We start from the raw sequence: 22,480 nt of genomic DNA, 5'->3' as shown, positions 1-22,480 counted from the left end.
TTTTTTTTTTGATGTCCACACCTTCAGGGTGGATCTTTGGATGAATAAACCCAAGACTCTAGCTCTGGAATCTCAAATCCCTACCTCTAGCCAAAAACATAAACCCTGGGATTTTAGACAGCAGTTCATTGAATTCAACACTCTTTTTATTGGCCACCGCAAATTTGGCAAGAGTTTTGATTTCACATAATAGCTCCAAAGTATAACAAGCAAATTTAATTCTGAAAACTCATGAATGTTTTTAAGAAATTGCATAGAAAATTTCAAAAAACATAATGGTTCCAGTCCAGTTCTTAATGTAGATTTAAAAGATTAGACTGGGAATGGAGATCTGATAGTACCTACCTCTAACACAGACTTTTTCATCAGCTGAAGCAAGCTGGTTGGTACATCAGTTTCTCACAGTCCAAAATGACAGCAGACATTCAGAAGTCACAGGAGCTAAGGAAAATATCCATTAGAAATGCAGAAAATGCAAAATATCCAGAGAAATGCAGAGTGCCCATGAGATGTAATAAATCAGCTTCTGAGTACTTTGTAAATAGGTGGTGTATTAAAGAAAACTATCCTCACACAATGTAATAACTAAGCAGTCTTAGAGCCAATTCTTGTAGTTTTCATCATTCCTGTGTTTAGAAATAATTCATCAAACTCAAAGATATTAAGATAGTGGAAAGAAAAATCAGGATTGGAAGAGAAACGTGACAGATGTAGCAATCAAAACAGGTCACACACTTAACACAACATTGTTTTTTTCTCCCAGTCTCACTCAGAACCACTGCAGACTTACAATATGTTATATAATAAAAATGAAGCCTCTGTTCTGTAATTTAGCTCTATTAGCAAGAACATTAGATCTGCTGTCAAGAGCTTAAATATACAAAATCTCTGAATAAAAACTGTTGCTCAAAAGAAATAATTCTATGCCACTTCCTCTAAAAAAATCGCAGTAGACACGTGAGTTTTGCTTCAGACAACCAAAAGCGACCAGTCTCCAGCTCACCCTCCGTGAGGGCTAGGTGTGTCCCCTCCCTGTTTAATACCCGGATGGCCTCAGATTGAGCCTTTGTCTCTGGTGCCTCCTTCACCCTTAAGCTGCTTTTTGGCAGGAGCCCTGCTCCTCCCTCACATCAATTTGTAAAGTCCCTTGGGAGTCTTCCTTTAGACACCACTCTGGTGTCTGACAGCAGCCACCTTTCAATGCAAGGTTGTTAAACAGGGAGGGAAAATCATCTCAGCGTTACCAGATGGGAAGTAGTTGTGCGATCAGGACACGACCTCCCTACAGTTTTTACACTGTAGGAAGGTTGCTGCTACCTCCTGAGTCTCTGCAGGCAGAATGCCTCTAGGCAATACTATTATGGATGTAGTAGACAAAATAGATCCTTGACTTCCATTCATACATAGCTGTTGTTTGTAACTTAGCTAAATGCTTCTGAGTCTCAATCATGGAGCTCCTGTGCATTCCTGTGCATTCAGCTATCTTTGTCCTGCCACAGCCATGGCCTCTTTTCTTCTCCATGACCTTCTCTTGCTTGACTTTGCTTGTTAAATTAATTATTTTTCTCTTTTTTGACATCCTTCCTTCTCATTGACATCCAAGGAATCATTAGTATTTTCTGCTCTCACATGAAGCCCCTTAACTCTAATTTCTCTCTTCAGCCTTCATTCCTACAATTCTTATCACTTGGACTGAGTGTGATGCTTTTAGGAAACAAATCCAAAATACATTTGTGATTCCCCTTCATGTTAAAAAACAAAACAAAACAAAACTTGAAAAGGTCATTAGCTTCTATTACACTCTCCTTTATGTTGTTTCAATACCTTTCTGGAACATTTCCAGCACACACCCGACATGGTTGTGGAGAGCCACTTAATGTTACACGTTGATGAAAGAATAGAGAATGTCTGTAAATAGTTGAATGCTGGTGTAGAAATAAGTGTTGCAATAACAATATCCTCTTCAGCAGGCTATTAAGTACAAGATGACATATGGCAGATCTCCTTGCATTTTTATAGATTTTTTTCCAAAACATTCAGGAGTTACTGGATGCAAAAATATTAAAAATTAATTCCAATTCTTATTCTCCGCACAACATCACTATCCTAATTAAATGGCTCAAGAGTGAGAATCTCAACATGAAAAGGTGCTAGCTCATTGCCACCTGCAAGTGACAGACACAATGAAAAATGTTAGAGAAAAATGATTTTTTTAGGAAGCTCATTTGAGTTATGGTAAAATATATGTGCACAAAAAAAAACTTGTTCTGAAATCTTCCAGCATTTAACTGTCACCTCCGTGACCAGGGTGTTAGGCAGTCACCTAACCAGCTTACACAACAGGGTCTCATTAAATAGATTCCACACATTCCTTCAAATGTAAGCCAAAACAAGACTCTGGGCAACACCAGCCCCTTCTCATAAAAGTTACATAGAAGTGGGCCAATCAGTTAGTATAAGGAGCAACATGATATAGCTACAAGACTATCAGGAAGGATAGCAAACACAAATTCTTCAAGAAAACAATATCTAGAACAGTCATAGGCCATGGGGAGAGCCCTGAAGTTAGCAAAGACTGAGCTCAATGTCCAAATGTCCCAGAAATGGCTCACGCAGTTCATGAGCTCCAGTGCATGGCCCCTGCATCCTTTCATGGTCACTGCTGTAAGTTCTAACAACCACATGGAACTAACAGATGGCTTCTCATTACATCACCATCTCATTTTACATCACCAGTTAAATGCCATCATTTAACAATTGCCTTATTGTTATTGCCTGTGCAAAAAGACTAATTAGGCTCCAGGAAACTTTTCCTGTAGAAAACAGGACAGCTTGTTTCCTGGCACTTCTCAAGTTCTGCCTAGAAATGAAAGGAAACTACATTATGTGAGGTGTCAGATGAGACAGTAGTCCACAAAACTGAAGGAAAGGTTCTTCTATTCTCCTGAAGAGAATCTGAAACAATATCCTCCCTCCACTTATCTCCATGATATAGAGCTGCAGAATGTGCAGTTCAGCAAACAAACTGAAACCTACTCTTTGAAAAGTGCTTATTTATTTTGGGCACTTGTTTTTCATTGCCCAGCTTGAGAAGACTGGAGTTAGTTTTCAGCTTGACATTTGCCACTCCGATTTGCTCAGTCCTGTAAAATTACAGACCTGATTTTGCAAGTATGCAGGGTCTCCCACAACCACCAGGATGCCCATGGAGAAGAGTCACTCCGTGAAGGCAGCTAGCCAGTGCTACATGATTCATGCTGCTATAGGGCGTCGGTATGCTGCGATAGGGTGCTCAGTTTTGTTTCTGGAATCCTGCCCAGTTATTTCTGACAAGCTGGTTATGGTGTAAGTGCTGTAATGCAACTAAAAATTAGGAGGTTTGCATCAATTTCTACAAATTTAGAAACACTGAGCCCTGTCGTTTTCTTTGCCCCCGAGAAAAGTCCACCATGAAATCTACAGATCACACTACTCAAATGGTAAATTCTCCCTTTTATTTGGGCAAATAGCCAGGCAATGAAGCCTTTCTTATCCAGAAGAACTAACGGCTGCCTCTGTCACCTTTTCCCTTCAATTATTTAGACTTCCCCCACACTCAGGCTGGCTTCCTGCTGGCAGCACTGTGGACTGTGTCTATTAATCATTAACTGTCATTGTGTTTTAAAAGAAGGAAAGTGAAAAGATTGCTCAAGAATAAAAATAGATTTTTCCTTTTTTTTTTCCTGACAAATAAATGACAGCTATATGCTACCTGGCTTTACAGTGTCTTCAAATATGCTTTCCTGTTTTTCAAGGAAAAAAATTAGCATTCTAGACACACAGAGCAAATTGCCTGTTCCCAGTAAGCCCATGTTTCAGGGCTACCTTTCTCCTGTCATATCAAGGTTTGGTAGCCTCTGTTAAAGCTTTGGAGTCCTTCTCTGCCACCACCGCCACATGACTATCAGGGGATGAGGACTATGTTCACAATGTAGTGCTGGAGACTTAGCCTCCTAAATCAATAGGATACCAGCAGTAAACCTGACCTGCTTTACTGTTTCCCAGGAACTCTTCCAGCTGTATGTATTCTTAAGCCATCTCTCTTGTCCTTGCCAAAACAGACCCCTTTTAGACCATAGTCCGGATCTTCCTCTGCAAGTCCTCCCAGGTGGCCTTCTCTCTGACGAGTCCATAAGGAGGTCCAAGGTCCGGAGTCTGTTTTCCTGAAAACTTGGATTTACCCCAGCTTCTTTTCCTGACAGGTCTTCCTCTTCCTCAGTCATGTGTTCATCTTCTGAAAACTGCAGGCACAGCTGAATGCCTGGCTGTACTGAAACAGACACCTCATAATAAGAGTATTTCCTAAGCCTTGTGCTTTAAAGACACATAAAGCTCATATCAACTCAGAAAATAGGAAAACACTTGAGCTTCTACTTCAATATATACTCTCAGTTTTGCTTTTTAGAGACTGAAAAGCCACTACAAGCAGAAAATCATATCAAACTGCTTCTATTCATTGCACACCGTTTTGCACTTACAATAAACTATTGCCACATGCCTGACCCAGTCACTCCAAAAATAATTCATGACATATCTCACTCTGATGCTTTCCTGTGGGGTACAAGAAAAGAGGGTTTCAGAGAAAATAACACGTCCTATAAAGAAATGGCCTTTTGAGTAATCATAATGAAAATACTCCTTGAGATGCAATACATCCTGCCAGACACAGAAGCCAGCCCCAGTAAGGCAGATGCTAGGACTCAAAGGAGCTGAACTTATATGGCCAAAATGTTTTGAAGTCAATGAAACAGTGGTTTATTTGGACCTAGGGAACATATTTTCTCTTGCCTTATGAGGAATTAAACATACAGACTACACTTTCTCTGCATTTTGTTCTGTGGACACCCCATTACAGAGTGTAAGAGGTGAAAGTTTTATGAAAAAAAAATCCATTTGCCATTTGTAAGGCCTAACATTGACTTTATTCTCTGCAATATATTGGATTGATGTAATCAATCAGTGTGGATTAGTCCTATGTGTATATCATAAACGTATATACAAGTGTGTGCATGCAGTTGTGTATTATGTAGTCCTCATCACCTAGTTTATCAGCTATGTTTATCACAGCTGTAAGCAGACAATGCACATAGCTGGGCTGCACAGAACCATCGTTCCATAAGTTTCATTACAGGTGATTTTGTTTGTCATGAACAGTGAAACAGAGGAAACTAAAATTAAACAAGTCAAAGGCGCTGACAACACAATGGTCACATTTTCAATCAAAAACTGATTATCTAGCAGTAGAGAGAAACTGGAGCAGCAGATTAAACTATTTCCTGGCGTTCTTATTTCTGATCTTTCAATTGCACAAGAATTCAAATAGTGCAAGTTAAATAAATCAGCAATAATGCATAAGAATGCTATTTCTGTTCTGACTACTGAAAAAATACAAATCTCGAAGTCTCTGTGTCACTCTATAGATGAGGGATACTTTCTGTTCCCTGCTACCTGGAAATCATCAATAAAAAAAGCCTGTACTTTTCGCTACATTAGCAAGTAGTGTGGATGAAAAGCAGTAGGTCCATAGATTAAAACTGTTGATGCAGAAAATTTGATACCAACAGCATACACATTTTAGATTTTGGTACTTAACTTCAGACTATCTGGCCCCATGGGCTGAATGCCACAGCTTGCTTTAGTATCACCTGAAAGGGTTCCAGTTCCTGCACCCTGAGACTTCTGACAATGCCAGCCCAAACCCAGGAAGTGGGGACAACTGGGAGAGATATCTCAGAACTGCAGTTGAGTTCAGACTGAAGCAAGAACGTGGGTGAGCCCACCATAACATAGGGGTGCCTGCCCTTCTGCTGCTGCCACTTCCAGGTTGCAAAGTTAATCCACACCACAGAAGAAAAGGCACCTCTGTTCCTAAGCATCCACTTGTTTGTTAACTATAGCATGGCTGTTTATTTGCAAGGGAAAGCAGGGCAGGTGGGACCAGAAGATATTGATTTAAGTATCCATTGAGACATTAATAAAATTATAGCGCAGGTATGACAGCCAAATAACTCACACTTAAGAAAACTACAGTTGATTAAACCTAATCCTGTTTATATGGAATACACATAAAATTAAATGTCTATGACTAAGAGAAAAAAAATGTCTCCATTGATCATTTGAGTGCTTCCTGGAAACATTCAGCGAGACTGAAATGTAGTAGCTCTGAGGTGCCACCTATTTCTGTATTGGTGCAAAATGCTACAAAAGCTCTTAAATAAAGGGTATAGAATTAAACAGCTTCATGCATTTGACTGTCATACCTGACTGTCATACCTGAGTCTGTAACTTCTGAGATTGAATTTTGTGAGATTTTACCATGCTCGGACGTTTCCAGTGATGTTTTCTCCTAACGGTCATGGTATCACGGCAGTCTGAAGGCACAGCCAATTATTTGCTCAATGGATTATTTGGCAGAGAGCTTTTATCTCCTGCACAGTTCAGCTGCCTGTCTCCTCTGGAGATCAGCAAGCGACCTTTGTGATATCCTTAATATGAACAGTGAAACTTTAATTCATTCCTAAATCCAGGAAAGCCCTTTGGGGAGCTACTGGCTTCCCGAAATACCATCAGACTGTGCCCACGTTACTTGCCAAGCAGCTCCTCAGAGGCCGACAGAAGCAGCAATGCCGATAGCCTCAGCACCTGGGTCAGGCCCACACGTTCACACAGGAAGCTTGTGTCTTCAGAGGAAAAGGGGTGATCTGAAAAGCTCGGTTTTGGTGTTATATCTGAGAACAACACAAACAAACCAAAAAGGAACACCATTAATACAAACGCACTGTCCCTGGAAGTGGTGTGTGTACTCACATGAGAGACACCGTTCCTCAAGGGAACTATGAGGTAAATCGCCCAGGAGGTGCCATGGTAACTTGTAGTGCCTATCTGCTCTCACTGATTCAATGCCACAGGACAAATTTAGCACAGCATATGGACTGAAATGCTGTTTTCCAGGTGAAAACCTAAATGACATCTTATGCAGTTGTATTACAAGAGTATCAAAAGCAATCATCTTGAAAGTAGTAGATTTAAATCCACTGTCTTGGCTAAACTCTCTCTTGGTAACTTAGATTATTTCAGTTTTAGTTAAATTCCTCTTTTTTATAGATCACAGTCATTGAACTCTGTAAGGACAAGCAGAAGTACCCAGAGGTAACACACTTCTGCCCAGAAAGGGACTCATGCTTACCTTTTCCTCATGATCTCTAATGCTTCCAGCACCCCTGTGGGGTGAGGAGGTACTACAGCTTGTATGTTAGTACCCTCACAGCTCATGAATAAGGAAACTATATAAGCTTACTCCTAAAGCTACTCAGTCCTCAGTCCCACCTTTAACCCCCTGGCTCCTGAAAATTCACGGGAAGAATTATTTTCTTGGGAATTTTACTCTCAGAAATCATACAGCTGAGTGACCGAAATTAGCAATTACAGAATAAAGGATTAAGCAGCAGCTGAAGAAGGATCGTCCTCACCTGGAGTTATAGCCTTAAATTTCTCTGCAGATCTAGTCCTAATGGACTTGCTTAGTCATTGCACAGGGAAACTCTGACAGGCCTGGAAATTAAATCCAAGGCTCCCGACACCCTGACCATGCCTCATTCAGTAGACTATTCTCTTAGTGAGCTGAAGAAAATACATAGTACATATTTGGAGCAAAGAAAACCTAAAAGGAAATCCATTTTACTGTCTACTTTATTATTACACACAATAACATATTTTTTTCAACTCCAGTAACAATCTGCAACCTGAATACTTTGTACAAAACTACAAAGCCATAAAAACTGACTCAGATTTAGCAATTTGTTTAACTGAATGTGCACAAGCAAGATACAACCTAGCAGGAGGCTGAGGGCTTCATCCCAGCTCTAGCTGTGCTCCATCTCCTAAAGAAATCAACGGGGCTGCTCGTGGCCTCTGAGGAAGGCACTTTTCCTAAGCCTGCATGATTTTTATGTGCTTTCATGAATAAAGGAATTTAGGCTGTATGATAAAAGGCTGTGAGCTCCTTTCATTCTTTCTTTTTTTTTTTTTAACAGAAAAAGGGTAAGAACTGAACTTGAGTTTCAGCCACTTCCATTAAGATTCATGAATGTGGGGCTTGGCTCCCAGACATGCCCCAAACATCCCTGGATGCTCAGCATCCCCAGGCCCCCCTCCTGCCAACAGAAGAGGGCCACAGAAAAGCCTGTAAAGCAAGTTGGTGAGCAGGCACCGGACGTAATTTATTATTTTTAGTTTTTTGTAGGTAGTTGGACACCTTAAAACAAAGCTTTTACTTGAAGAAGCACTTTATGAAAGATTTAAAGCTGTCCAAACAGTTTAAGCTGGCACCCAGACAAACAGAAGAAGGCAGCGCCTCTTGCAAAACCAGCTGCCAACCATCTCATGCAGGAAGCCTCAAAAAGAAGTGACTGCACCCACCAGACAGCCCAGCCAAGAGAAGAAGATACTATCAAATCGCACACTCAGCACACTTACCTGCTCGGAGCACATTTGACAAAGTGGGATCCGGATGCTTGTGCCTGAAGGAAGCAGGCAGTGAGTGTCGGAGCACTCGTCCCAATTTGGTGCCTGCTGCTGCTCCCATCTAGCCCCAAACACAAAGATTTTCTTCATGAGAAAAGCACAAGAGAAGATACCACACTGACAGCAACCTTTGATACAACCGGGAGCATGCAGCTGGGTCTCTGAAGCCTTTTTGGATGTGCAGTTTGGCACGTTGGTGAAAGGGCAGATTCTGGAGCCATTCCTTATAACGAGGCACACAGAACTCAAGAAACAGGCTTACTGGAGTTATTGAAATGGCTTACCAATGATTAGCTGCTAACAATAAGTCTCAACTATTCCTGCTTCTGTAGGAAAAAAAAAAAATCATTCTACGGCAACAGAGACCCAAATGACAGGTTTTATTTGGGAATAAAGCTTATTTCAAATTAAAACTCCCCCCCAGATGATGATAGTTGTCTTCACGATTCTTCACCAAATGTTTTTACATTCGGGCTGCCCGAGGGCCTTCATAACACTTCAGAGCACAGCACTGTGCAACTGTGGCATGGCAGTGGTTACAAAACATGTCTGTGATGGCATTTGGTAATAGGGTACTGCATGCTCCATCAGCTTACAGAAATCAGTATTAGCTACAGTAGACTAGAGACAGAAATCCACTGCCATTATTTCTGCAACAGAGCAACTAGATTCACACAGAGAAACTCCCTTTTGCTTTCAGTGCTTGTCTCCAAGATTAAGCACTTTGTTCTGGACTTGGAGCAGGTGGAGAGCTTCCTTTTCCCCCAGCATAGCTGCAGTATCAATTCGGGAGCACGATGAAAAATGATGGCATATATTAAATAAGACTAAAAAAAGTGACAGCTGCTCCTTCAGAACCCCTGCAGGTAAAACAAAGCTCTGCAAGCTTTTTTTTTTTTTTTTTTTTTTTCCCTTCCTTCTTAGCACTGAGATGACAAATTAATGTTACTACTGCAATCCCACTCTCCTGGGTCTTCATATGTCTTCATATGTCTAAAATAAACTTGCCATGTCAATAAATCCCATAAAATCACATTAACAATGGAGTGCAAATGGGTCTATTTTCTATTAGCACAAACAAATCAGAGTGGTGATTTTATTTGTCATGTAATGTGCACAAATAAATATATAAATGTCTATAATCAGATTGGTAAGCCTTATTCATCAACAACCTTGCTGCAGGAATATTTTGACTCTTCTATTTCAAATTTAATTACCACATGTGCAGCAGGTGTAGTTCACTTAGAAAACACTCTCAAAATGCTGCACAGCAGATGGCCCTCTCTTAACTCTGCTGCAGACATGTACATGCTCACTTGATTCAGCCTCCCCCTAATTGCTGCTTTGAACATGAGTCCAAGATTACTTGCCACAACAATCTCTGCAAAGCAGTGGCACAGAAACTTGGACCGACTCTCAGAGAAACATCCCGGCCTTCTGTCCCTCCTCCTCCTTCACGTTCTGGCTTTTCTTTGGATTTCATTTCCTCAGAGGGAGTGTAATATTCTTTGCTGCCATAAGCATTTTCTAGATCTAGAAGCCATTAGGTATAATGTCGAAAGTTCTCACCACGTGGAACTTTAGCTTGCATGTCACCACCACCGATACATATTTTTGGAAGACCAAAGCTCATCTTTTAGATGCTAGAAGCATCTACCAGGGAGCAGCATGGGCAGAGGCCATTCCACCACCCCCCTGCCAGGGAGCAGAGCAGGCGAAGGGGAAGGGGAAGGCTGATGGGGACCTAGAAGAGGAGCTCAAAACAACCAAGCAAAGCAATGACAAATAAAAAGCGCAGGGACAAAAAAGCCAGGAGTGAGTGGCTGGCCAAAAAGATGAAGACAAGGGTCAGGACAAGAGGCAATGGACACAACCTGGACCGCAGAAGGTTCCCTCATTCTGTGGGAAATGTGGGAAGATCTGTGATGCTGAGCTGAGGAGGGAAATTACAGTTTATTGAATAAGAAGTTAAAAATGCATGGGAGGATATTTTGCCTGTTCTGTTGTAACTATGTAACCTTTAAGGATGAGGCAGGACTGTAAAACTAAGCAGATTGCTGTCAAAGGACCATGATTTATTTTTAGCTGAGGTTAGGAGGTGCAGCAATGAGGCAAGGAATTACAGGAAAGGAAAAAATCATTTCATGGCTAAGAAAGTGAATATTGCTCCAGAGAGAGGAGGGAATTTCCTTCCTTCCTGGCTTCCACCATGGACTTCCTAGGATGCTAATTACATCTTTTAAATTTTTCATGGGTGATCATTAATTGTAGGCTCTTTGTTTTCTGAGTACCTGACTTGAAAGTCTGAAGCTTAGAACACAAATAACCCGAACACGCTCAGCTACAGCTGATGGGGACAAAAATTGCTACTTGCACTTGGTATCTAATACCAGTTACTTTGGAAAAAAAAAAAAAAAAAAGCAGTCCTTGGTATCTTAGAAAGGGCATCCAAAATTAACAGATACTTTTGGTATTAATGAGTGTGTTTTAGTAATGAAACTTTCTTTGGCTTGGGTGTTATGAGAATGAGTTCATATTTTGGAAGGGCTTATGTACTTACTATCTTTACTATCTTGGGAAAAGACATGGAAGAGCTGAGGAGAAAAAGGCTGTATCTATCTGCAGACGGGGTCTGAACAGTGAGCAGCAAGTATGCCACTGAGCACATGCTGACCAAGAGCTGAACACAGTAAGGAACTCCTCTTTTGCACTGAGTTATATCAAAGGGTGCTAAAACAGAGTACTGGGCTAGTTAAGGACTGCTATAATGTATATGTGCAACAAGGCAAAATTTAAAGCTACATGAACAAAGTTGAAAGACTATCTTTGCAATCTTAACATTGCATATCTCTTGTGTGAATTTAGCAATACATACGTCCTTTTGTTTCTTTTGAGTGTGTGTGGGCATTTGTGCACGTATGTATCCCTGGGGAGCGTACATCTATGTATGAGGATTCTGTGTGAGAAAGCAGGTTTCTTTTAAGCTTCCAGGAGAAAGTAAGACAAAAATAATTTCCATGCCTTCATCATGTTATTTTAGCTGCAAAGAACCCTTCAATCAAGTGTGACATAAGAGATAAAAATAAAGATGTGGTGTGGTGCAGCCACTTGTAATGTTTTAACAGAAAAGGCTACGTTTGCTTTGCTAGGTTGCAGAGTTTCTACAGAACCTCAAAAAGAAGAAAATGATAGAAAAGCAAACCTCTCATACCCAGACCATTGTCGTTACAGGGGTTAAGCCAGGCTCCTGGTGGTGCACTGTTTTTAGGATAAAGTAGAAGTCCTTTTGCCGATGCCAGCTGGCAAGTCAGACTGGGACTTGGAGGTGAGAATGAAGTACTCCTGTGCTTACAAAGACACAAAACTAACCAGCTTGGAGGTATTATCTTCCCTTTTTCCTTGAAATATAAATTACTCCGTATACTGTACAAGTGCATAATTACACCACATGGCAGCTCCTGAAAACCAGGACTATTCTTACACCTCTCTGTTTGGAAATTCTTACTCCAGGTTAGAGTTCCCTCCTCAGCACTTATGGAAATGATGTGGTTTGAAGGCTTAAATATCATGCTGGTAAGAACACAGAGAGATCCACCAATGGTGTAACAATGGCATACAAGGAAATATAAAGAAAACTCTGCTGTGGAAAAAATAAAGGAAGGATATTTGTCTCTCAATTGCGGGACATCCAGCCTCCTCCCTGCAACTGGAAATGCAGTCTCAGCTGAGGCCAGTAAAAAAAGAGTGTTTTGCACTGCAGTGATCAAAAAGCCTGTTTCTGATTCTCCACACTCCATGCCCTTCCTACTCTGAGAGCTGCCAGTCTCTGACCTCCTCCTAATTCCTTTTAACACTTACTATCATGCAGGAAACTTCAATCCACCATCTATTACAATACTTCCAAAAATGGCTTCTTCTACTCCAGCTTTTAAGAAAGATTGGAAGAAAATATTCACCCCGAATCCTGTAGGTTTTCAGATTGTATAACCAGTTGAGTCAGTGGCAAAACTCCCACTGCCTTCAACAAAATCAGGAGCTCGTGCCCATTTTCTACTTAAGTTCAGGGTAGCTACTTTTGTACCTAGATATGTGCGTGTATGCAGACTTTCTAGAAGAAACCAAATGCCGGATGCTACATCCTTGTATTACATGTTCCATATCCTTATTTGAGTAGTCACCACCATCATGAAGTTTTGTATCCTTAAAACTTCAGGTAGACAAAACCTTATGCACCTACGTCCAAAATCCAAATTTATTGGCAGGAAAATATAGGAACCAACATTGGAGCTACGTCACTTGTACAATCCAGAAATTATTTTATGACACATATTCTGTATTGTATATTCAAAATACAAATGAGCAAAAGGGAAAAGGAAAACTTTTTTTAGTATTACTAAACTGTGCAGAGAACATAGAGGAAGAAGTTACCAGGATTTCATTACAGACTCACTTAGAGGAAAAATGTATTTGTGGGCTAAAAATGCACAAACTCAAACTTGTTCTCATTTTATGAGACCAAAGCCTATGTAGTTTAGCATCTTCTTTTGGATGTTGTCAACCAGCTGTTTCAGAGAAAGCTGAAGAACATTGCAGTGGGCCGATGTGGGCCAATTTGCCTCTCACAGCTCTCCTCATGATGTGAGGCAGCAACTGACTAAAGTTGCAAAATCTAACAAAATTGAACATACACGTATTTTCAGCACTCAGAACTACGTAGAAATAGGAAGTATAAATCAAGTAGAGTTAACTGAGCCCCGAAATGGCTATAAAAGGTCCTTACGGGAACCCAGTACCATGTAAGATCTGCTAGGACATATCTTATTTCTTGCAATCAGCTTCTTGACATAAATATAAACCCAGTAAGCTTAGGCAGCCTGTCATTCCTAATTTGCAAGGATAATAATAACAGGGTTTTTTTTAGTGAAGCATGAATCCTATGAGCTCTCATCTCAGCACATCTGCCCCTGCTCTCCTGCCAATCCAACCACCCTTGCAAAAGCAACACAGCCCTGTTAAGAAGAAGGTGCAGAGAAGGAACACAGAAAGTTTCTCCCCTCAGTTTCAGCAGCAGCAAGCTAAAGCAGAGATGAGAACAAATAGCCGGGATGTTCAAACAACATGACCGTGGCCACATTTCCTGTGGTGAGGAGCTTGCTCGGCCTTGGCACCTCAGCAGCTCGGGGAGGATGATGCCTGGGGGATGCACCGAGCCCTCATTAAACAGGCAGGAACAGGCGCAGAGTCACAGGGTCTCTTTCTTGCTTAAAATGTGATTTTATTGCCTCCTTTCGTCTGTCGCTCTAGGCAACTGCCTGCTCCTAAAACTGGGCCAGCTTGCTAGGGAGCTGCAAAAACCGCTCAGCTTTAGGTTAGTATTCACTAAGAGGATGCAACTCTGCGCAGGAGTCCCTCGGCTTCTGCATGCAAGTGGTCAATGTGCTGATTCCTACACTTGGATCTTTGACTTGACCTCAAACTTTTCCCTGCCAGGCACTGCAAATAACTAGATTTTGGGAAAGAAGGCAATAGGAAGGCTGAACATGCTGCCCCTGGCAGATCCAGGCGCTAAACACCTGAGGGAGTATTTTAAGTACCTAGGTCTTAGCTCAGCGGTTGTATTTTAGTGCAGGGCAAAGTGCTCCATTTGAAAGATGCCATAAAAAACTCTGCTATTATGACCCCGTTACATACAGAAGTGGTGACTGTAGGTCTGCCTCCACCTCAGCAGAACTGCTGAGCATGTCCCTGCTGACTCCTGTGAGAGTGAAACCAGACCACTGCTGAACACTTTTCAACACCCCACAACACACACTGAAGTACATATGCACAAGAACATAAATTCAGCTTGCAGGCAGAATAAATCGGTTCCTCACAGCTATCGCAACCCTGTCCATAGCATATTGCCCAGGGTACTGCCCAAGCTCTTCAGATTACTAGAGCTGACCCTATAGCGCTCAATTTTACACAAAACCGATCTCAGAATGCCACGCTACTTCAGACAGCTTTCTGTAAGCTGTGAAACTTATTCATGCTAGGTTTAAGCCAAACAACTTGGTGCGTTTTGTATTGATCTCTGTGGATCAGTACTACTGAGCTACACTCGCCTCTGGGACTTAAGAGGTAAAGCGCTGTGCAGTGTGAATTAATGCAGGATCAGGCCATCAGGAAACAAAATAGCTCAATTGTTCCCATGTGTTTTACCAAGGGAGGCTTTCTGTAGCTTTATTCAGATATATCTGAACTTGGAAGAAATAAGGCCAGAATGATAACCGAGAAACATTCAGGTAAAAGGGGAAGATGCATTCTGAATGCACACCAGTAGAGATCCTCTGCCACTTGGCTGATCTACCTTTTTTCAGGATCAAGCCAGTAGTCATGGGTGTTTATACAAAGGCTCTTGTAGAATTACAGGTCTGGTTTTATTCCTGTTCGGCACAATGGTGAGCCATCAACCTCAATGTCAGACCCTAAAGACCTGCTCCATGCCAATAAGGTCAGTGGGGAAGCCTGGGGACCAAGCCTCCAGGCATTGCTTGCAATGGTTCCTAAAGTATGCAAATCTGTGCTCGGGCAGCTTCCTCTTAACCACTTCGAGACCCAGACACAAACACTGGCTCTAAAATGTGTCTTGTAAAGTAGTATATTTTGCTGAACTATAAAATTTAGAAAATCTGTTATTCAATATGCAATTTAATAACATATTTTTGATGTATGCTTTTACAGCAAACACAGCAGGATCCTCTTAATGATTTGTATTTGAATGTGAAGGACATTCCTGGATATTCTTTTTGTTGAATTGAAAAAAGTTTTTATTTTTTAAGAGAAGCTACCAACTAATCTCCAAACTGAGTTAGCCTGGAGTGCCTACATACTGGCAAAGTCTCAGGTGAAGCAGTAAATTAGTTTCTCTGTACTCATTTCTTTGCCCTCTCTGTTTCAGCCTCACAGTGCTTCCTTCCCGGCATTAAAAATACTCCAAATCGCAGGGTGCTGAGCCCCGACGGCAGGCAGGCTGAGGCTGGGTAGCTGAGGAGATGACCACCCTGAGGCAATTGCCCACTTCAGCCTTCCCAGCCGTGGAAGCTACCACGGCAGGAAGCTGAGTCATGCATAAAGGCAATCCACTTTTCAGTTTACAGCTCCAAATGGCAATTTTGGGATTAGCACAGGTTCGAAGCCGCACGGCAGGAGCCTGCAAGCTGCAAGGACTGGTTGCTTCATATGCAGTGTGGCTGTCCCTGCCATGGGACCTGGCGACTGGTTGGAAATGATGAGCCTGGTCCCTCTTTATCCAACCTGGGCTTGTGGGACAATACATTCAGTTAAGAGCCAGTGCTATTGTCAGTGATGTCAAAGACAAAATTCCAAAGGAATCCAAATGATGCAAGCTCAAGTTTTAAACTTAGTAAAAATGACTGCCAAAAAGAGTCCCCAGAACCCACTGAGTAAGGGCTGGCATGGTAAAGGGGCAGCCCAAGGAGCCCAAAAAAGTTGCCTGAGAAATTTGTTGGTGACAGCTCTAAGGTGGCAGCTATATGAAGTGAGAGTCTGAGTCCTTACCAGGGGCTGCTTCCCCCAAGAAATTTGTATTTAGGGACTGCCTGGTACGTTGTGCTGGAGGAGCAAGGCAGATAGCCCAGCTGACAGTCAGTCCCAGCAAAGTACGTAAGATGTAATTCAGCCTACGCTATAAATCATTTCCTTCATGCATTCATTAACTGTCTGCAGCCTCAAGGAGCTGCTTTTCAGCCCCGTATTAAAGAAATTACCTGTTAGTGACACAAGCCAGAAAAAGGCACGTCTAAGCACAGTGGCTACACAAAGGGTAAGCGAGGCGCAGATAAGCCCGATAGTTGTGTAAGCAGTGACATATATGAAGCCTCATTTCCTAGGGAATTGCATCTCATGACTGTCAGATTTTTTAACTGAATTATACCAAAGCTTCAGGCTTGTCTTATATGGAGCATCAGGCAATCCACAGAGGAGGGAAATACGCACGCCTACCACGAAAGGCTTCAAGTGCGATTTTATCCTTATTGGACACCCCAGAATCCTACAGGAATAGGCTTTTTGATTGAAAGGGGGATTTTCCAATTCCTAGGCACTCTGAAATTGTTCCATGACTCCACCACGGGCTTTCTGTCCGGTGACACTGCAATACTAACGGTTGAGATGTTCACTGTATACTTTTTCTCTCTGCACATAAATGCACTCCCCTGCCCAGCCAAGCTCCCAGGAACGTTACCTGAGAGTTAGTATCTTAAAATTTGTCCCTCGGTTGGAATTGGCCCCGAATGTGTTGGGTGTGGAACTGATAAAAGAAATAGTGAGCAAGCAGCAGCATTTCTCCCTTGCACACACGCATGCAAACACACACAGTGTGCAACTTTGCACACCCTGCAGAACCCAGGGTGCACGAGGGTTGTGCTCAGCACCCCGGGCACCCCACGGCCCCCACCTCCACTCCCCAAGGGGAGCCGAGCGCTTTGCTCCCCCAGTCCGGGGGTGGCTGAGGGTTGCCCTGGGGGTCCCAGCAGGGCAGGGCCGGGTGGGGAAGGGGCCGTGCCTTGAAGCAGCGCTCAGCCGGGCACCCACCACGCTCGGTCCGTGGCACGCCACGCACCGCGCCCGCTCTGCCACACGCGCTGCTGTCCGTGCACAGGCTCCGTGCGGCGCTGCCCACGTGCGGCGGGCTATATAGGCAGCACCGCCCGCCTCGCACACTTCTCCCTCCAGCCCCTCCAGCGCGCTCAGGCGCCTCCACACCCGCCCGCCCAGGCGGCACTGCTGGGACCGGGACCCCCCGCATCCCCCCCGACCCCAACCCAACCCCAACCTATCCCAAATCCATCCCCGACCCTAACCCTTCCCCAGCCCGGCCGGGCCCCTCCCCGGGCGGTCTCTGCGCTGTGCAGCCCGGGCCGGGCCCGCCGCCCCCCCGCCGCCCGCCCCTGGGCGCCGCCCGACGGGACGCCCCGCCGCCCGCTGCTGCTGCACGGGGGCCGCCCGGCGCCGCTCGCTGCGACCGGCCCCTTTCATTCTTCAGAGCGGTCGTGCCGATTAAATAACTGATTAAAAAGGCAAAGAACAAAAGGAAGGGGGAAGCAGCACGAGCATCCTGCCGTTGTACCTCCGCAGCTGGGACTCCTGCGCGGGCGGCTCCAGAAGACGCAAGGAGGGCGCTGAACTCTTGCGAGCCCGGAGGATGCGCCGCCGGCACTTTCCCTATAAAAATCCGGCCCGGGGGCCCTGAAGCGCTCGGAGGAGAGCGGGCTCCGCGGGGCTGCCCGCAGCACACCCCGCCGGGACGAGACGCGCCGCCGCCGGGCTCGGCCGCCAAACTTTCTCCCCGCCGCCGAGGAGGAGGCAGCGCAGGGGCCGCATGGCCGCCACCAGCATCATCATCAGCAGCAGCAGCAGCAGCAGCACGGGCCGGGGACTGCCGTGAGCCCTGCGGCGCGGCGCCATGTGGGCGGCCGGGGCGGGCGGCAGGCTGCCCTGCCCGCGGGACGCCGCGCTGCGGCGGGCGGCCTTCGCCGGCAACCTGGCGGCGCTGCCGGCCCACCTGGTGCCGAGCGGCAGGAGCGTCCGCGTCTTCATCAGCGCCAACCCCGAAGGTAACCCGGCCGCCCGGCTCGGCACGGCACGGCTCGGCCCCGCCGCAGCTCCCCCTGCCGCCCGCCGGCCCCTCGGCCCCCGTGTCCCGGCCCCGGGGGGGTTCCTCAACGTCCCGTCCCCAAAGGAGCCGGGAGGGCCCGCAGGGGTGGTGGTGGTGTTAGTGGTGGTACTGGTACTGGTTGTGTTGGTGCTGCTGGTTGTGGTGGTGGAGGTGGTGGTGCTACTGGTTGTGGTGGTGCTACTGGTTGTGGTATTGGGGAGGCTCTTTTGGCCAGAGCAGTTCTAGTGCCATAAACTCAGGGTCACATATTAGACCTAATTAGCTGCCGAAAGCCTTTTTTTTAAGGTTAGCCGTGGTACCAGCTGTTTGCATGCACTCAGGAGGTGTCCCACCCGTAAGGATGAAGTTGCCGGAGCGTATTGCCACCCGGCGTGAGGAAACCATCAATCAGGCGGTGGCACCTCTGACATTTCTTGCCTCTAACGATAAGCCGGCTGTGTTCGCAATTCTCCCTCACACCACCACCCACCACCGCCCCCCCCAGCGCTTCTAATTCAACAGCGCTGTCACCCTCTGTGCAAACACCGCAGATCTGAAAATCATGCCTGCAATGACAAAAACCTTTGATTTCCGAAGTGAAAATTGCCTTGGCACGAATGCTTAAATGAGCAAAAAAAGTGGGCATCGCACTGGCTTGAGTTAATCCCACACCTCCAGCTCTCCCAAGTTGCTCTCACATCCTAGATCCCTGCGTGCTTTAAGAGCCCTTCCTTTAAGGAGGGCATTAAAATGCTTGCAGCTCATTGTTGCAAGCTAAGCAAAGATATAACTAGCAATAATCTGGGAAAAAAAAATGTTTAATTGGCTCTGAAAGAAAACGGGTGTGAATTTTTAGAAGGGATGTTACTCATTGGAGATGGGATTTCTGCCAGCATTCCCTCCACGGTGCCGATGCCTCCGTATTTGACGTGAATGGCATTTATCGGCAGGTTAGCTTGGTATGTTGGCTGCATACTTGCGAAGCTAAAAAAACACTAAACTCATTCTGAAAGTGCAGTTTTGAAGCCATGTATATCCATTTGCAGGATTTTACCCTGGTGGTGTCATTTCCAAATTTTAACCTGAGAAAACCCTAAAAGGCAGGAAATAACTCAGTCACCTGAGAATTATTTGCACTAGCTTCTTTGTAGCATCGCATGGTCACAGCGATCAACACCCCTCATTTCCCAAATGTTATCTGCAGTGTTCCTCCTGCTTTTAGAAATTATAGTGTGGGATAGAAATTTCAGAGTGGGTATGGATTTTAATTACCAAAGTGAGACACTTGGGCAAGGAATTAGGGGCTGCAAGGCATGAGGAGCAGCTATGGCTATTTATCAGTGATAGCACTGACGCAGAAGTATTACTAACTGCATGTGACCTTATGAAAAGACTGTATTGATAAACAAGCAAAAGTGATCTATGATGGGAATTAGGTATCATCTAGTAAACTACTTGGAAGCAGAAGTGCTCCTTGCAAAAAATCGTGAAGAGTTCAAAATGCAAGAGAAATAAAAAGGTTAAATTCTTCCTACTCGGTAAAGCATCTAGCATACTCGAGCTACAGCAAATGCCTCCGAAGCCTTCCTTGTTAATTTTCAGCCCATCAGTGCCTTGGTGCCCGTTCTTGTGGCACTGAGGGTGGCAGGACAGAAGGAGGGGGCTGCCCAGCCCCCCACCTCCATCGGCAGCTGTGCCGGCGGTGCTGGAGGAGCTCGGGGACTAACACTGCTGCCGCTCGCAGGAAGACTTCCAAGTTTGCACAGACTTAAAATAACGCCTCTCTTGCATTGTATCCGTTTAATAAGTGGATATTGGAGAACTCTGATGAATTAGGGCTTGGTCTGTTCTTTAAGGGCAGGATTTAGTATGACTTAAATATATTTTTATAATGCAAGTAGGAAAGTGGTTATTTGTAAAATAGAACAGAAATCCCTAAAAAATAAATAAAAAATCCTTAAAAACAAAAAGCAACAGTGAGCATGACTAATAGGAACAGAATTACTTCATTTTACAGTCTCTTGTTTTCTAAACCAAATTTTGTAGATAAGTGAGACGGTGTTTTTCTCTAGCAATTAGCAGTATTTTCTTGCTCAAATTGTTGGCATTAATTAATCATCCTCCATATCACTGAAGATGATTGGATCCTTAGAAACACTAAAGCTCCTGTATTATTTGAATATAAATAGGTCTGTTTTCTTGATTCAGTAGATATAAGCAATCAGGCATATTTTAAATACATATTTGGGCTAAGAGACATTGAAGATTTTGCTTTAAATAATCTATCGCTTGTCGTAAGATATTTTGGTTGCTTCAAGCTGAGAGGGGAAGTAAGTTACATTCGTCTGATTGTAATAAGTGCTTTTAGTGTTTCCTGTTGGAATCTGTGGACTGTCACGGCAATCAGATAATGTCAGCTTATTTACTGCTCAGTAGTGCCTATGCGATGCCTTCCACTGATGTACAGCTCACGTTAAGTCTGACAGGTGCAAACTTCCAGACGGCCCCCCTTATACTGAGCAGTGACAGTAGCACTGTATGGATTCAGACCATCCCGGTGACTCTTGTCACTGCTTGAAGCAGAAAATCAAGCTGTTTCGAGAAATTATGTGAGGGTAGAAGGTAATGCAAGTCCTGGTTGAAACTGACGCCTTCAGCAGAGTTAGGGATTTCCCTTTTGGAAATGAAGTCCTATGAATTGGGACACGCAGTCAAATTCAGATCATTTTAACTCCTTGTGGCTCTTCTGGCAGCAGGGAAGTTAGCCCTTTGCTAGTTCTAGTTAGGGTCTAGTTACTGCTTTAATTAGTTAAGGCATCAGTCATTTTTTACTTCAAGCTCTTTATGTTTTAGTTGGGAAGGAGCCTTTCATGTCTGGGAAGACTGTAATATGGTAGAGAGAAATGAATACATTAAAGAGGGGTGTGTGTAAAGCCAAATGCCACACACAGGTGGTTTCACAGAAGACAGATTGATAATGCCTTCATGTAGCATCTGAATGTGTCCTGACATAGGTGGTGTCAGCTACGCTTACCTGAAAGCGTAGGTAGGGCTAACTTGCACCCAGCACTTCACATGGGAAGGATGCTGACTTTTCCATCTGTTCGTCCAGCTGAACACAGCTCTCTTCTCCGTGCAGCTCCTCTGAATACTTCATTTCTAAGTTCCAACATGGGATTTCTTTTTTTCTGGGTCTGCTGCTTTTTCAAAACATTTTGTCTGTAGCAACAGAAGCAATTGTGTTGAGATCATGAACAAACTTTGTTTTAAATGCCCTTTTTTAATGCAGAAAGGCTATGCTCACAGGTTCTGTTCCTCCCAGAGCCATTTAAATTTTCAAATATTAAAATTATTTATTTATAAAGTTAGAGGGGTAATAATAGATTGCCACAGTTCTTTAATGCCTCCTTTGTACAAACACACTATAAAACTAATCTGTACAGTTTGAATTTCACCAGTTTCCCCTTAGACTGTCTGAAATTTCCTTGTGTTACACTATTGAATGAGTTTGAGTTTCTAGAGTTATTACAAGTTGTTCAACTTGGCTTATTTTCCAGTGATTTGCTTAATCCAGGACATTGTATTAATATGAAAAACACTTTGTTGGAATAAAGCACAAATATTCAGTGCCCAATTTATGTATTTTCTCATGATACATAAGGCAAAACTCTCACCTGCAGTTAGTTTTGTTGACTAGATGAGGATCATTCATGTAACTGATGACTGAAGAAATGAGTCTTAGTAATGTTTTTGTTTGGACCTATTGTTACAGGCTGCTTTGCAGGAATTACATGTATTTTTACGCATGTTGATGTACACAGGAAAGGAAAACTAAAATGTTGTGTGCGTTTGTGGTTCACTGTTAGTGAACATAAGGGTGCATAACTCATAACAGATGAAGAATTGTGCTTGCTTTTATTGCTATGTAATTGCCATATGTGATAAGAGAAAGGTATAACTTTTGATTCTTAGTATATTCCAGGCACATTATAATATTTTTACCTGAAATCTTGTGCTTCTCTTGAGAAAAATATAATTATGGGAATGTTAATGTTAATACTCCAAAGCCAGAATAATACCGTTAATGATGGTCCATTTTGTCCAGCCCCAAAATACCATATGGTGTCCCTGCTTGGATATGTTGCATGAAGATCTTTTTATAAAGACAATTTTATATAATCTGGGTGGAATTTATTCCTTAGCTAAATTAAAACACAGATGTTCAAGTGTATGAAATTGCAAGGGAGGTGTTGCGGAGAT

General features: G+C 43.6%; 1 protein-coding gene across 1 annotated transcript in view; it reads left to right on the top strand.

Annotated features, from left to right (window-relative positions):
* The first annotated feature begins 17,511 nt into the window (after positions 1 to 17,511).
* Positions 17,512 to 22,480, top strand: part of NWD2 (NACHT and WD repeat domain containing 2) — a 57,872-nt gene continuing 52,903 nt past the window's right edge. The window contains exon 1 of the mRNA XM_027457258.3: positions 17,512 to 18,179. Coding sequence (XP_027313059.1) covers positions 18,029 to 18,179 — 151 coding nt within the window. The 5' untranslated portion in view covers positions 17,512 to 18,028. The remainder of the gene's footprint in view (positions 18,180 to 22,480) is intronic.

Source organism: Anas platyrhynchos, chromosome 4, assembly GCF_047663525.1.
Source record: "Anas platyrhynchos isolate ZD024472 breed Pekin duck chromosome 4, IASCAAS_PekinDuck_T2T, whole genome shotgun sequence".
NCBI classification, from domain to species: domain Eukaryota; kingdom Metazoa; phylum Chordata; class Aves; order Anseriformes; family Anatidae; genus Anas; species Anas platyrhynchos.
Note: the sequence above shows the minus strand (reverse complement) of the source record. Positions and strands in the feature narration are given on the sequence as shown.